At 31.0% G+C, this 17,672-nt stretch overlaps 1 protein-coding gene across 1 annotated transcript; it reads right to left on the reverse strand.

Annotated features, from left to right (window-relative positions):
• Positions 1-13,431: 13,431 nt before the first annotated feature.
• Positions 13,432-14,334, reverse strand: LOC107471059 (uncharacterized). The gene has a single exon (XM_016090503.3). The coding sequence runs from the start codon at positions 14,081-14,083 to the stop codon at positions 13,517-13,519; it is 567 nt and encodes a 188-aa protein (XP_015945989.1). The 5' UTR covers positions 14,084-14,334; the 3' UTR covers positions 13,432-13,516.
• Between the last annotated feature and the right edge of the window lie 3,338 nt (positions 14,335-17,672).

Raw genomic sequence — 17,672 nt, forward strand, 5'->3', positions numbered from 1 at the left:
CAACCAAGATGTGGATATGGATGATAGTGCCTTTGATGATGTTTGCTTTGCAACAGCATTTGACAATGATGTACAACTAAGTGAGAGTGTCAACACAAATAAAGTGAATTTATATCTCATAGAGTTCTTGGAGAAACCAGTTGATCTAAGTAGTTTTGATATTTTAACTTGGTGGAAAGTGAGCTCTAACAATTACAAATATCCTGTTCTAAGTCAAATTGCGAGAGATATTCTAGTTATGCTAGTGTCAACGGTTGCTTCTTAATCCGCCTTTAGCACTGGAGGTAGAGTGCTTAATCAATATAGAAGCTCTCTCACCCCAAAAATTGTTGAAGCTTTGATTTGTGCACAAAATTGGTTTCGAGCCAATTCATTGCCAATTGACCTTGAGGAGTCTTTTGAAGAATTTGAAAAACTTGAGAAAGATAATGTTCTTTATTATTATATTTTATTCTATCTACATATATTGATTAACTTTACAACTTGATAATATGTTTAAGTTATTAATATTTATTTTATTATATTTTATTGTAGAACTTGAGCCAATTCCTCAACTAATAGATGAAAAAGACTCTGGTGATGAATCTGATTAGTGATTGGTGCTTCACTTCTCTGCTCAGAGTTTTTTATGTTATGTTTTTATTAAGACTTTGTTATGTTATTTAATTTTATGTTGTTGAAACTTGTTTAGTTATTTTTATGTTAAAGAATTATTATTCAAGACTTGCTGAATATGTTGGATTGTTGGATATTTAGACATGTTGCTTTATAATGTTTTATGGAATTTATGTTTTATTATTATGTTGGATTGTTGGACAGGTTATTAACTCTATAAATTAAGTTATTATTTTTTTATTTAAAAAGCTGCAGATCTAAACTGTTTGTATTCGAATCGGATCGAATTTCCAAAAAACAATTCATTCAATCCAAACCGCACCGCACATAAATTAAGCATTCGGATCGGATGACTTTTTTCCTTAAAATGATCCAAACTGCACCGCAAATACCCCTAGTCATGCGTACTCACAAGTCCTATTTTCTCACTTAAATTTTGTTTTTGACTGTTTGGCTTTTCCGGCAAGCTTGTAACCTTCTGTAACTCTCAACTAAGGTTCGATACCTAGTTTTTGGGCTCTAGAATGAGTGTGAGTATATGAAATAAATTAAATTGAATTATTTTTGGATAAATGCTTGGTTAAACCGGATAACATGGTTGCAGAGATGGTGGTTTGTCACACCCGCTTGAGATAATGTGTGCGAGGCTCGGTGAAGATGGCGATATGTAACGTCCACTTAAGACCTAAGTGATAGCTCCCATGAGGACGGCGATACGTAACGCTCATATAGGAAATGAAATTTGATCAGTGAGGATGGCGATACGTAATGCCCACTAGACTTGAAACTAAGAGTACAACTCAGGGAGATGGCGATACGTAACGCCCACACAAGACTACGAGTACGGAGATACGTAACGCTCACTAGAGACCGGATGAATGATCCCCTATTTGGACAACGATACGTAAGGCTCATGGAAGGGATGTTTTCTGAGATAGGGATGACGATTTGTAATGCCTATCTCAGGGATATTGTCGGGTGCGGGCAATCAACCGACACGTGAGCTCATGGCCTATCTAGGGATAGACATGCACCATCTGCATTTGTGTGTATTGATTGGGTGTGCCTCTTGTGTTTGGCTTGCCTTGTTGAGTAATTATATCTATATGCTATTTAAACTATTTACTTTATCTATTCCCTCTATTTGTGTAATTTTTGTGTTGTTTTGTATGTGTTTGAATAACTGAGATGTCTCTTATGCTGGCGATGATGACGTTGAGGGCTATTCTTGATGTGATGTTAATGATCGAATGATTTGGATGATGGAAATGAGTATTGATTGATAATTGAGTTCCTTGGATAGATGCAAGGGATGCGGTTAACCCCACTTGCTCTTGGTTGAGATTATTGGAACTCCTTGAATAGATACAATGGTTCACCCCACTTGCTTTGAGTTGAGAAATTGAGAGTACTAGTATAACTGATGATTTGTATTAGGATTATTAAGATTTACTAAAATCATTGAGACTAATGATGATAATTGATACCATTGAGATTGAATGTTGTTAATAATAATTGTTAGAGACTGATAAAATCGGAAGGGCTTAACACTGAAATATGGACAATAATGATATTAAGAGAATTAATAGCTTAGTGTTGGAAAGAACTGAGATTAGAGATAGTTGACAAGGACGGAGACTTAGTAACTTAACCTTGTTTGATTTAGAAAAGGATTCTAGGCTTGAATCTGGTGCATTTTAGAGTTTAGGATTACCTAACGAGTTCATATCTTTTTACATAGTCTCTATTTTAAATTATTATCCTACTGAAAACTTTCAGGTTTTCACCAATTGTCAGATTTTGCTTTCAGATGCAAACTGTGATGCACCTCGTTAAGCGTGTCGGACTCCCTTGGAACGTGAAGGCTCCTTTACACCTTGTATTTTGAGCTTTAGATCTTATATTCTCCATTTTTGCATATGCTATTGTATATCCCTCTTAGAGGTTGATTTATGGAGAAACAGTTTTATATTTTCTTTACTGCTTATTTGTATTATACTTTCTAGCCGACATTGTCTTTACAGGTCGAGACTAGTATTTGTTATGTATCTCCTTTTAAATTATATATATATATATATTTCTATCATTTTTATATATTGTTGACGTTTCGAGTGTGATGCAATTATTTGTTTTGTCATCTTTCTTCACAAGCTCCTAGCTATATTATTATCTTTCAAATATGCGTATGTACTTTTCTGTTTTAGAGGTCGTAATACCTCACCACCACTGACTTACAACTATAGTGTAAGGCTTTGTGTGGTAGAGTGTTACTCCTCCATGTCTCGTACCACTACTCATGACGCGTGGGCCACCACACGTCTTCCCCCCATCCTATCGTCATCAGGAACCTGTCGACATTCACTAGGTCTATAAGCATGCATTGGTTGCTCCCTACCAATCTGGCGTTTCATCTTATCAGCGAGGTGACACTCCACAATGTTGAAGCAGACAAGGAGAACAACAATCATCCATGTCTCCCACTCTACCTCATCTCTCAACCATTCCGAGCACAGGGTCTGTAGGGATAGGTCGTCGTATGATGTCCATAGGAACTACATCAGTAAATTGTTATATAATCGTCAGGTTCAGTGTATTACATAGGATAATTAACCGTTTACAGACAACTAAATAAAACTAAATCGCATACCTCGTGCAACTGCAAGCAATCTAACGCACCACGCCATTGGAGGACCCTCTATTCGTACTAGTCCCTATTCTGCCGGGCCATACCAATCAACCTGTTCAAATATGCAGCAACTACATTATCTCATTTTATGCAATGAAAGGATGAATTATAGAAATAGAAAGCACAAAAACCGTAACTAAAAATAGTTACCTCACGGCCAGAGGAAATGTTAGGACCTAACTATCGGGTGGACACCAATGAGAAAACCTATGGTATATCCACAAAACGAGGAGCAGAGTGCAACCGGAAATGTCCGTTGTATCTCAATGAGTTGCATGGCATAAAGAATTGTACATCCATGCAAGCACAGCGGATCCCCAAGACATACTACGACACCTCTCAAAGTCCGCCAACAGTGGTAGCCATCTAATATGCATCTAATTGTTTGACTTATCGGTCATTAGGTAACTACCGATCAGCAATATGATATAACACCTCGTGTATTGTCAGAAGGTGGCTGCATCGGCAGTAGCTGGCATATGCCAGACCCGGTCTCGCAGCCATGTTATCTTGATGGAAAATAATTCTTTCCTTTGCGCACCATGCTGCTGAGCATGAGGAGGCCTGACACCTAGGAGCTCCTCTACCCACTCCCAGGTCGGGTGCTGGTACCATGTTTGAAAGTCACTCAAGCATCCACCCATAGGCTCTCCGTGTGTGCGTAATCCTAGGTGGTACGCAACGCCCTGTAGGGTGATCATGCACTAACCCCAAGGCTAATGGAAAGTGTGGGTCTTCGGACGCCACCGCTCCAAAAAATGCAGTAATTAGGGAGTTGTCAAAGACAAAGTCCTGAGCTACACCGTGTCGCCGAAGCCAGTCTCCCTCAAGTAAGGGATAATGACGTTCGAGGGTGTAAGAGTGTGGTTCACTCGCCTAGAGAGTAGTAGGCGTTGCCTCTGTTAAAAGATAAATGTAGTTGAATAATAAGTTTGTTTTCAATTGTAAAGAATTTTATTTCCACATAAAAAATAAAAATTAACAATAAGTAATTATTTCACATTTCAGAATAATTAATTATAAAAATCCAATTAATAATTAATTTATCAAATATCAATGCAAGATCTTGAAAATTAAAATTGAGAATATAATGTTTTATTTAAATACATACAAAAATAGAATAAATATTTAATAAACAAATTAAAACTAATAATTACAATTAAATTAATTAAGAATCTCAATTAAATTAATTAATTAACATTTACTAATTTGTACATTCTACACAACCTAATAAATTTTAATAACATGACAACCTAATTTACATGTATAACAACAGTGACTTTATAAAAGTACTCTAACTTTGATTACATGCTCAATATCTTAAAAGAGGAAAAGGATCAAAACTAACCTCGAAGTCGATCGTTTCCGCAATGTGCCAAATCGCGTTCAGGCAGTTGATGTCTCTGACTTATATGTCTGCGCGCGCCATAAAATTTGAGTATCTCACAAATATCAAGAGAAACGTTCGAGAAAGGGAAAATGAAGGAAATAGAGGAGGAAAAGGACCAGAAGGGCGTTGTGAACGAGTTCTTTATATAGGCGCGTCTAAGTCTTATCTCGTTTATAGTATAGACGAGATAAGACACCTTACACAACATGTTTATAAACGAGATATGTGTAAGTTGTGCCGTGTTTTATCTCGTTTACGAGATATACTCAAAGTGAAATCAGTTACGGTATAAATGAGATAAGTAAAAAGATGAATTTTGATAAAAACACTATAAATTACTTATTTTAGTAAATATTTATTTAAAAAATTCGATTAATAGTGGTAGTGAAAAGAATAATTTGATAGTATCTTAATGTAGTGAAAAAGATACGGATAAAATTAATATTTTGTAAAATTTATTGCTTGTATTTAATATTTTTACCAAACAAGATATAAGTATTATTTTTTTATTTTAATATTTTTATTTCTATTCCACCATTTTTGTATTTCCATCTTAAGATAATATTTAGAGAAAATCTAAAGATATTTGTTAAGATTACTTATAAGTTACACATAGTAGAAATTTCAATAAAGTAACTTAAAAAATTTTATTTAAAAAAAGTTTCCAATGTTTTTATAATGTATTTATTAAAGATAAATATTAATTATTATTATTATTATTATTGTTGTTGTTACACTTTTGTGAATGAAACATTATAAAACTCCTAACAAAATTTTAGTATTTACTTCATAAAAAGTTCACTTATTTTTCATAAAAGTAAGAAAAATACACCGGTCCTATTTTTTCCCCTTCTTTTTCTTTGTCTTTGAAATGAAAGATTTTTAAATATTTGTTGACAAAATGTAAAGTTATATAAATTGTTGGTTATTAATTTAGAATATACTTTAAATGATGCATTTGTTTCTTATTAAATATTTTAAAATATTTCTGGATTGGTAAGACATGACATGACCCACAACCAACAAGTAGTTTCCACATTTGTATATTTATTTTGTTTGATGGATTAGTTCAACACCACATACATACATATACAGCTGTAATGAATAGTAGATGGAAAGGGAAAGTTTCCCTTTCTTTTAAGCATACTTCAATCTTCAAAATCAATAAATTAAAATTAAATCCGTCTCTTGTATACCTCTTTTTATAATTAATATAAATTTTATAAATAATATAATCAAATTAAATTATTTACACTTATAGTTAAAATACAAATAAAAGGATAAAAATATAGTGTTGACTGCATTTTGATATTCACAAAAAAAAATTTATGATGTTACAAAATAGTTTGATTATTTTATTTAAAAAAAATGAACTATATATTTTGGTAACTTTAAAAAAAAATGGCATACACAAAAACACTAACACTATATTGGTTACTGATTTCTGTTATATTCATATATCAATTTTTAATAACAAAAAAATATATATATTATTCTGGACAAGTTTAGCTTTAATTTAACAACATCAGAACCTTGTTGAATTACCTCATATATATCCCCCAATGTATATAGCATATCCAAGTATCCAACAATAATCTTCGATATCATCATACATCACCATCATCAAAGTAACTACTTAGCTCCATCACACTCATTTATAACATAGCTAGCTATGCCTATTATATATCCTCTTTCTTAGTGTCATTTATCTATCAACTGAGCTTTCTTTATTATTTATTTTTCCCTTTCCCCTCGACATTGTTCAGTTTTTGTATTTTTGTTAACTGGATTTTTCTATGTAGGGATAATAATTAATTACTCAGGAAAATGTCAACTTTCTTTTTCTTTCTTTTTTTAATATATGGATGTTATTTATTGTTATTATTCCGGCCGTGCTTTTTTCTGAAGAGATAGAACTCGTGGCATATACCATTCCTCAATAAATCTATTTATTTGTTTTTTTTTTATAATTTTTATTCTGTTCAAAATTTCTTGAAAATGATCCTACATGAAAAAGGAGCTAGATCGAAAGATATATCCAGTAAGAAAGAACAAACCAAGTGTATCCGACACCACAACATTTTTGAACCTTTAATTTCTATCAAATGTTGAATAATTATGAGGGAGCACTCTATGAAGAGAAAAACACTAAACGGTCCATATAATTATCTCTTGACAAAAAAAACTCAATTCGACTCTTGAGTTTTATTTTTATGAGACATGATTAATCATGTACCAAAAAAAGTTAATATTTTTTTTTTTGCATAAGATCAGATCAAAACCTGGATCGAATATTTTTTTTGTTAAAGATCTCGTAGTCCTTTTGAAATAATTGTCAGAAATCGAATTGGTATTCACTCTTTTACGAAGAAACCTTAATAACTATAATCCGGTTGTCTATTTTTTGGTGATTACTGATCAGTGGTGTATACTTTGGTCTTCGGCTCTTCATCCCGCTAGAAGATATTTTTTCCTCTTCCGTTTTTGGTGCCCCTAAATCCTATGAGCTATAAGGCCCTAATGTTTTTTTTAGAGATAGAATAAGAAAATAGAAAAAATGGATAATTCTAACGAACAAATGGTCCTGCATAACGTGCATCATGCGTTCATTTGGGATGACCCAATCCATATAAAACATAATGAGGTTGTGGTCGAGGTAATTGGTGCAATAGTAATTCATTTGCTTTGTAAGTAAGAACATCTAGGTTTAAAATTTGACTGAAATCAAGTGAAATAGAAATTTTTGAAGTACCGTGTATGTAAGTGGGTAGTGTATAAATTTATGATGTTATAATGCATAAAATTAAAGGTTGTCCAATTTATCTATTATATTTAGCTAATATATTTCCAATCGAAATTGCTGCTTTGTGAATAAGAGAAAAAACTTTATTAATCAAATTTTTTTGTCTAAAATTTTCTCAAGAATCCCTTTCCAACATGTTTTGTTGCAAGATGTCAAAATTGAACTAGACTAAATGTTTTAACAGTGTCAGTTTTGCACTCAACCAATTTGAATCTTGCTTCCCAAACTTTCTCAAAATAGGTGCTTTAAGTTGTCCAGTAACCCATGTCTGATTAACCTAAAAGAATATATATAATTTTAATTTTGATATATTTTCAGTGTAAATTAGTTTTATATGTATATTTAATTACTTAATTTTATGTTAAAAAAATAACTACTTTTTACATCAATTGTGTAAATGATAATTTAAAAGAACGAATGTAAAATGTATTACATTATTAGTGTATCAAAATTAAATTATCTTTTATATTGACGGTGTAAATAGTAATTTTAGAGAGAGAGAGAGAGAGAGATTGCCTTTGGTGATTAGGAGTGGCAATGGATAGGGTAGGGTTTGAAGCCAATCCTAACCCTACCTGCGGATTGAGATTTTTATATAAACTCAACCTTATCTTACCCGCGAGTTGAGAATATCTCAACCCTAACCCTACCCATTCTCAACTCGTGGGTATTCGACCCTACCCGCGAGTATTAATTGATAATTTAATATTTTTTTTAAATTATATAATAATTTTTATTAAATTATCAATTAATGATCTTCTTTTAGTCGCTAAAGATCTTTTACATTTAGTGAGAAGTTTTTAGTTCCACATTCACTTGAATCATATTTTTATATAAATATATAACATATACATATATATATAGGGTGCGGGTTGATCGGATAGGGTTGAGGCTCAACCCGCACCCTACCAACTCGCACGAAAACCCAACCCGCACCCTACCCTACTCACTGCGGATTGGATTGACAACCCTACCAGATCGGATAAGGTCGGATTGGGTACTTATAGATAGGGTCCATGTTGCCACCTCTATTAGTGATTTAAATTTATTAATTGAAATGCTGCGTTTAAGCTTCCATCGGATCACATCTATCACTATTTCTTTCGCCAAACAAATTTAATTTGTTTGCCATTTCCGTCAAATTATTGGACGGTAAATTAAATGAAAATACTCACGTTATTTTAAATCTTTTTTCACATGAAACATAATGGTGGATTTTGCATCGGATTATGAAATTTGCCGGCAATTTTCATAGATATTTTAATTTATGTGTTACCATTAGGAAAATCCAACGAGTATACTAAAAAAAATTCAATGTTAAATTTGACAAGTTTTAGCAATTTTTTGTAATGTATATCTCCAATAGTTTCGAAAATGATAGATTCAGTAGTTTGGATATTTGTGATTCTTCATTAGTTAATGTTGCTATGATTAAAAAGTTGATGTGGAAAATATTAAACTACCAAGATAAGTTATGGGTTCAAATTATTCTTAATAAATATATCAAACAACCTTTGAACCTTAATTTATCTTATCCAAAAAATGTATTATATTGTTGGAGGAACAATGTGACAGCAATTCAGTATTTTCAAGAAGGATTGGTTTAGAAACTCTAGTAATATAGATCAATCAGTTTGGTATGATCTTTGGCATCTTGATAAAAAAATTGTGTTTATCTCCTCTTTGTGCATATTTCTGATATTAATTTGGAAATTAGAGTTATTTGAAATAATAATGTTTGGTTGTTGGAACGGATTGCAATGTTTTTGTTAAAATCAGTTATTCATATGTTTTAAAGTACCACCTTTTCTAGCTAGCTCACATTAGATTCTGGATGGGTCTGGAAGGAGAGTTCCAGCAAAATTTATTCAACCAGAGATATGTATTTTTGGCTGTTGAAACGAAAGGTTCATTGAGATGAAGGGTGGAGTTAGAAGTAGCTGTGGCGAGTGAATAGTCCCAGAGAAATCTAAACTGCTAACCTGGTTAGCCATTCATGATGTTTTGTCAATAGAAGTCTTTCATATACCACAGTGGTTTATTGGAATTGCACATGTGTCCCCGATGCGATGAAGAGCTAGAAATGATTATGCATTATTTGCTGCAGTGCTAAAAGGTGCAAGAGATTTGGGAGAAATTAGATCCTTCTATTTTGCAGCTCAGAGGAAATATGTTTCACGGTACGGATTGTATTATGAGAAAAAAATACTTATCTCTTACTTGACTTTTGGTAGATTTGTAGGCATAGAAATAAGGAAGTAATCAACTTAGATGAAGAATAGACATAGAGCAAGGTGATAATTTTTACTCGAAGATGGAAGAACGAGTTCGAATAGGGTCCTTTCGATCTCGACAGCTTTTTCTAGTTTATAATATGATTTGAGTATAGTTGTAAAAACTAAATCGGACTGGCCAATTCAATCGAAAAATCGATGAATCAGATCATAAATCAGTTCGGATTATTTTTTGGACCGTTTAAAAATAAAAACCAATGTAAACCGATGAAAACCAACAAAAATTGGTCAAATTCAATAAAAACCAACGAAAATTGATGGAATTGGTTCGGTTTAGTAACACCAATTACGCACTCTATGGTACTCCATTGTACCGCTTGTCCACCTGTGATCCACATAAGGAGCCTCCTGGTTGTAGTGTTTTCAGCACGCTCACTGTACTTCTCAATGCTATATATGACAAAGGCTAATTATATAGTAAACCTTAAAGTTAAATAATTTTATAGATATCTAATTTAATTTTATTTTTGTATTTTTTACTTTTCATATTAATTATATTTTTAATTATGTACTATTATTAATAAAAATATAAATTTTATTAAAAATTTATTAATTTACTTTATTTATTTCAATGTTAGTGTAGTGATTAAAGTTATTTATTTTGATATTAGTATTAAAATCTACTGATATTATGAATTGTTATTTATTGTGTCAAATTAAGATATTATTGTAGTAATACTAACTAATTTTATGTCTATCTTTGTATTAGTTGTCTTTAAAATTTAAAACTTGGTTGTTCTTAAAATGTTAGTGAAGATATGCATTTTAAATTTTTTAAATTTTTGACTATTTTTATTTTTTATTTACATGAGACCGATTTTATTGGTTTAACAAATGATTCATCGATTGAACCAATAAACCAATAACTTAATCGGTTTAATATTAGGACCTCCTAACTTGATTTTTCGAAGATAAATTGTGGTGTTATAATATTTGAGGAAGCTCAGGTAGTAGGGTTTGGTTGTGTGCTGAGAAATCATGGTGGTGATTGGATGAAAGACTGTCTCGAAAATATTTGAATGTGGAGTATCATAAGAATAAAACTCTTTGCAATATAGAGAGACATGATCTTAGCTTAGGAGTGTGATATAAAAAATATTATTTATGAAACTAATTTCAAAAAAGTTTTCATTGCTGCTTAGAAGAAATCAACTTCAAATGATAATAAGGAGAATGCAGGTACAGTGTCACATATCCATAAAATACTTAGAAGAGTGAGAGGTTCACTTCAGTTAATGATGCGTAATAATGTTGTTGACTTGATGGCAAAGTATGGGACTTGAAGTCCGAATAAGTATACGAAGTGGCTTGATCCTCCCACCAACATTCTTGAAGTCTTTTGCCAAGATTATGACACTGGTTGAGTTTTAGAGATCATATCATTTTCTTTATTTTTTTTTTTGTTGTATTTTTTTTTCAGATAAAAAAAAATCTCTAATAATTTAGAAACATTTTTAAGAACTAATTCAATCAGTAACATGTAGTTTAATAACTACACTTTTGATATATTACTTCTCCAAACGTTTATAAGAACACCAAATTGAATATATGCAACTAACAATTTTTTTTACCATATATTTAAATAAGTCTTTTAGAAATTTTGTATGGGACATTTTTGTCTTTAAAATTTTTATATTACGTTAAAGTTTTTAAACTTTATAAAAATAAGATATATAATTATTTCCGTCACATTTTTAAGGATCTATTTGTTTAAGTGAAAACAATAAATTTAACTAAAATAAAAATTTATATGTTACTTTTTTAAATTCAGCGACCTGCATGTAATAAAATTTTCTTAAAAACGAAAATGTCCGAAGTAAAATTAAAGTGCTATTTAAATATATACTATTTTTTTTTTATGAACTAATTTCTATATCTTGTCTGAGATAACTTAGTAATGGAACAGACAAGATTACAAGAATGTGTCCCCAACAACTAGGCACAAAACTAGGATAACCCATACTTAGCCGCACGGGTATTTAGGTAACAAAGAAATATTATATTCAAATTTCACCCTCTCTCGAAGTGATTAGTTCATCACCGACCCCAATCCAAAAATTTAGCCACCCAGAAATATTAAAAGAAAAAATCCACACGAGGATCTCAGCATCAGCTCCAAGAATTTGTACATCATGGAACTTTAATCTAGTCATGTATTTGTTTGTTTTGTATCCATTGCTATTTAATTCGAATACGACTTATGTATGTCATCTTAGTTAGTATAGTGCTCCCTTATTGTTTTCTTGTTTTGTTATTTCTTCTCTTCTTGTCATAATGGAAAAAAAAATGTAGAAGTTAAAATAAATATAGAAAGATATTTCATTTGCAAAGATACACCAAAGTGTAATTTGACTGGAAAAGTCTTTTTCCCAACATTGAAACCGTCGCAATTCATACCAACACTTTTTTTTAACATTTTTTATTTGTTTTTTCGTGTGTGTGTACTATAGATTTTGATGTGGTCCTTACCTCTTTTTATTTTCTTTTTTTCATTAATCATGTTAGGTATTAAATAGAAAAATATGTTTACATGTTGATGTAACATGGGTTTGCCTTCATATCGTGGGGCAATTTGTATAACTTTTTGAAATCTCCACTTAATTAGAACTTAAAAGTTCATGCTTGAATGGACCACATGCTCTGATATTGTTGATGTGCTGGACTGGATTTAAAGTTCTTAGAGGTTCGTAGGATAGCATATCTAGTGTAAATAATAGACTGAAGTAAATTACACTAACAATAAGGAAATTCTTCGGATATCCTCCTAGCTTTTATTTTTTTATTGTGTATAATTCTAAGATAAATGTATATTTCGTTCGGCTAAACTATAGTTGAATGTTTAATTCATTAGCCAACAATAACAAATTCTCAAATAAAACTCTAATTCGTAGCGAATTATTCCTTACCTGATCATGTTGCTAGCTAGATATCATATGAAATTAAAACTATGTACACTCAGTTAATGAATGAAATAATGTTTTTATATATTTTATCTAAATACAGAGTATTATATTTGAACTAAAATCTAAACGGTTGAAAAAAAACTCTAAAAAGTTAATTTATCACATATTTTATTTTTATAGAAGTATAGAGTTTGAAAATTATTTGTCTAATTCTAAAGTACATCTAATTAATAACATTCCAAAAAATATTTTTATCCAAACTTTTATCTTTGAGTTAAACTGATTATAAATGTGATAATTTCAATGGTTTAAAGTGTATATAATAAATCTATTATGTAATCATATACAATAGAAAATAAGTTACCTACTTACCTCTAATAATTTACAAATAGCAAAATAAATCCTTATTGTGAAATGAGCAATTCATTAGTGAAGAAGATGCAAACAAGAAATCCGCAAATTGGATCAGAATCAACCCATAAATAATGTAACAGTCAAGGCCATCCCTAATAATAATTAAGTACATAATAATACAAAATTTGTAACTGTGCTTAAAATCTAACTATCTCAAATCGACTAAATGTCCTTGTCCTTCAAATTCATAGTTTTCAATTTTTCATCCATTTCGTCTCACATATTCCAATTATACCATAACAGTCTTTTAAGTGAGAAATGATGTGGCACTCAAGCTGATAGCAAGAGTGGTTAAGTGATTTGACAGAGAGTGATAGAGAGCAAGATTTAAATATGAAAGAAACTTGAATATAATTAATCTCACAAGTCACAAGATGAATTTAAAAATAAAATAAAAAATGTAATAATTTGTCAACAGCAAGAAACTTGAATCTTGTTAGGGCGCGTCCTCAAATTGGCCGTTTGGGGGAAGTTGAAACCTTGTTTGACATCGGAGATCAGGTGCTGCCTAAACATGGCTATAAACGCCTCCACTCTCTCATTCAGCTCCTCTTTTGAAAGCACCGCCACTGCCTCCTCCTCCTCCTCCTCCTCCTCTTCGCCCTCGTCCTCCTCCCCGTCTATCTTTTTGTTGGCGCTCACATTATTTTCACTGCACTCCTTACTTTCTTCGGAACGCGGCGGGACACTATCTTTTTTTAAATGAGTTTTGATTGGTTGGATACGGTTTTGGCTTTCTTGAGTCTGAACACTCCATCTCGGTTTCTTAGTAGACATGAAGAAAATGGCGAGTAGGATGACATTGAGAAGAAGGAAGACCCAAGCGCGCCATTGCTCAACAAGAAACCTCTTCAGACACACCATTAAAACCACCGTACCTAGTGCGAACGCAACGCTATGTACGCTATCTTCGTTGCTGTTGTTGTGTTCTTCTTCCTCGCTACTGGTTTCACACTCCCAACTCTTGAGCACCTCCATTGTTGTTGTTATGTTGATGGTGTAATAGATCTGAGGGTTTGAGAGTATAAATCAGGGTGAGAAAGTGGGAGTTGTTGTGGAGAGGAAGAGGAAGAATGATGGTGGTTTGTTGGAGGTGTGGGGGACTGAATAAGCACAAATGAGAAATGGAGGGGTCAAGTTTATTTGAGAGAGTGAGAGAGAGTGTGATGTGTGAGTAATGGTGTATGCTTGTGAGGGAACAATGAAACATAATACAAACAAGCCCTGCTCATGCTGCACCACACTGCCACACAACAGACTGCTATCTTTCATTTTATATCTTCATTGCAACCTAATCATTTCCTTGGCTAATTTTTTTTATGAAAAAAATATCAGTGTTTTTGTTAGAAATGAGATTAATTGGTGTAATTATAGGTGGGTGGATTTTGTAGGGCAAATTGAATACGTGGCAACATTCTAGTCAATTGAAACACGCAAGGAACATGTTGAATATTTCTACAATACTGTAGTACATTTCAAATATCAATATTTAACTAAAATACCATATCTACTTTCATATTAAAAATAATTTCTAAATTTTTTTCACTCTTATAAGAGGAAAATTTTCTAGCATATTTATATTTAATTTTAATTGTTGATCTTAATTATATATATTTTATAATTAAAATTAACAGATAAAATTATTGAAATACTAATATTTTTAGTACAATTTAATTTTGATACGGTGTAAAATAGTTTTACATTAACTGTGTAAACAGTTATCTAAAAGAATGATATAATTATAAAATTTTGTAAAATGTTTTACTATAGTGCATTAAAATTAAACTTTTTTGATATACTTCAAACTCTTAAAATCTGTTAAGAAAAAATATTTTCATATAATCGGGCATAAAATCGTGTAGTTAAGTTAGATTATTTACATTATACTCTGTGGATTCTCTCTTTTACAAAATATTTGTAGGTTTGTAAGTTAGTGTGTGGATTGGCCATGAGGCGTGCGCACAAAAAGTGTGATAAGGTCGTGGCATATTGGCACAGGGGGTAACTGGTTCTACAATTCACTCATTGGAAGTTGTTGCAAATTGCAATATATTATTATTAACAATAAGTAATGTTATTCGGAGAAAACTGTCATGGTATATTGTCCCTTTACTTATTATGTGTGTGTTTGGATTGTGGTTGGTCAAACTGAAATTTGAATAAAAGTGATTTTATAAAATTTATTTTGGGTAGAAGTAAATTTGTGTCAATATGATTTATGTTTGGTAACTCTATACTAAAATTGATTTTGATAAAATAAATATTGTTTGAATAATATTAATTAATTTTAGTACTCTTTTTTAGTACGCTATAATTTTTTACTATTATTATTATTTATGGTTAATTTTTTTGTTTAATTTATTTTACCTAATAGAATCAATAAATTATATTATAAAAAGATAATAATAAATATAATGCACAAAACTTACCATTATAAAAATATATAATGTCAAATAAAAAATTAATAAAAAATATAAATAATAAATAATAGAAAAAAGAGCTCATATAAAGAGAAATAATAAGAATTTTACAAGTAATACAATAATATGTATAAAGGATAAAGTTGGTAAAAGAAAAATAAAAGTTAAATGTCAATGGCTAAAAGCCAATTAGTGCAACGCAGAAACTAGAAATTCTTGCTTTTTTGTAAACGTGGTTTTGTAACCAAAATCACTTCTACGTTTATAGATAGAAAAATTAGCCAAACCAAAAATAGAAGCATTCAAGGAGTTGTAACGTGCTTTTCCTCTTTCAACGTGGTTGCCAAACACACCCTACTTAGTGCTATAGCTATATTTAATAAATATTTTTACTATAATTTTCAAAGTATTTATTTTGGTGACTAAAACTAGCATGATGAAAATGGGTAAAATGTTCTATCTTTTAATAAGTAATCTACACAGATCAAGCAAGATTAACTCTAACAGAAAACACATGTGATGTTAACAATAAATGAAAATAAAGAAAACAATGTTGAATTGAAAAGTTAAACAAGAAAAAAGGCACAATCACAATGATGTAGTGAAAAAAAGCACCTAGAGAAGTGAGGAATTGGAATGGAATCTGATGATACTCATCAAAGGGTTGAATTGAAGGCTGAAGCCTTTCTATATGTTTTTGAGAACATGAGATTATTAATAAAGAGCACTAGAAGTTATTGGACGAAAGACAAAAAAGGGAATTGAAACGTGATAGACCAAAAGCACGCTTGATATGATATATATACACATATAATCACAAAGGGTCCCCACATGTCCAATGTCCAATGTTGCAAACCTCTAAACTTTAAAAACCTTGTATATCCTTTTTTCCTTTGTCTCACAATTTCTTTTATTAGAGTACAAAGCTAAGTCTAACACCCCTCTCTTTTGGTCCAATGGGGTCTATTAACTTTATAATATAACATTTGTTTTTCAATTTCATCAGTTTATATGTACTAGATGATAAATTTGTATACATGCTCCAAAAGTTGCCAATGTATGTGTTACTGTGTTAGAAAGTTGATGGGTTATAAAGTTCTGCTATGAGATAAGAACCCTCCTTGAGGCCCTTTTCTTTTTTAAATTATTATCATTCAAATTGTTGAGACATTGCTTTAGCAATTTTGAAAGAGAAAATATTTGTGGTTATGTTTGTAACTGTGGGATCTTGGATTTTGCAGCCTGACAGCATGATTGTGGTTGAGAAAACTCAGCTATGATATCATAGATTCATGTTATGCATGTGAAGATTTTTTTTTTGTTCCTTACCATATTTCCGATTGAACATGTCAACGACTAATCCATTACGGATTTGAGCTAAATTTAAAGGTTTGTATTTGTCCAATGAGTTGAAAATTTTCAAGTGTTTTTTATAAAGTTATCTGTATTTATTCACAACAATAATAAGTTAAAAATGTCATTCAAGATAAAAGTTTATGTTAATAGTATCCTAAATTCTTAACAGATCAAATTAATTTTTTTTAATTGGTTTTGGCCATATTTATATGATACTTTATGATTGATCAAGAAATTCTTAATTTTTTATCAAGTATTTTTTTTGTCTACGATATCTTCTAATTCAATAGACTTTATTAATAGATCTTAATAAATCAAGTTGAGATATTTTTGGTACTTCATATCAAAAGTGGGTTAACTTGAAAAAAGAAAAAAGGAACCAAGCGGATATCCAAACAAATTTTGTTATCAAAAAAATAAAAATGAGTGAAAGTCACCCTAGTTTTAATTGAGATATCCCCTATCGTAGAATGCATAACACTGAAGGACCTATAATTATGATAGTATTTGCAAGAATCAATAAGTCAAATTATCAACTCATTTGTCCGTTTAAATAAGTATCAATGATTTAAATTCTATTTAACAGCTCCAGAAATTCAATCACCAACATAGTCTATTCTTAACAATTACACTTGAAATTTGACAACTAAAATTAGCTCAAGTTTCATTCTGCCATCAGTAAGACTTATCTACATATTAAGTTTATAATTAATTATGCAGAAACTTGAAATTATTAATAAAAAACTGCAGAACAAGTTACATTACTCTAGAGAAAATTGCATACAGTAGTC

The sequence above is a fragment of the Arachis duranensis genome, chromosome 10 (assembly GCF_000817695.3).
Source record: "Arachis duranensis cultivar V14167 chromosome 10, aradu.V14167.gnm2.J7QH, whole genome shotgun sequence".
NCBI classification, from domain to species: Eukaryota; Viridiplantae; Streptophyta; class Magnoliopsida; order Fabales; family Fabaceae; genus Arachis; species Arachis duranensis.

Coding starts and splice junctions, on each gene's coding strand:
- LOC107471059 (XM_016090503.3), bottom strand. CDS start 14,083: ATGGAGGTGCTCAAGAGTTGGGAGTGTGAAACCAGTAGCGAGGAAGAA.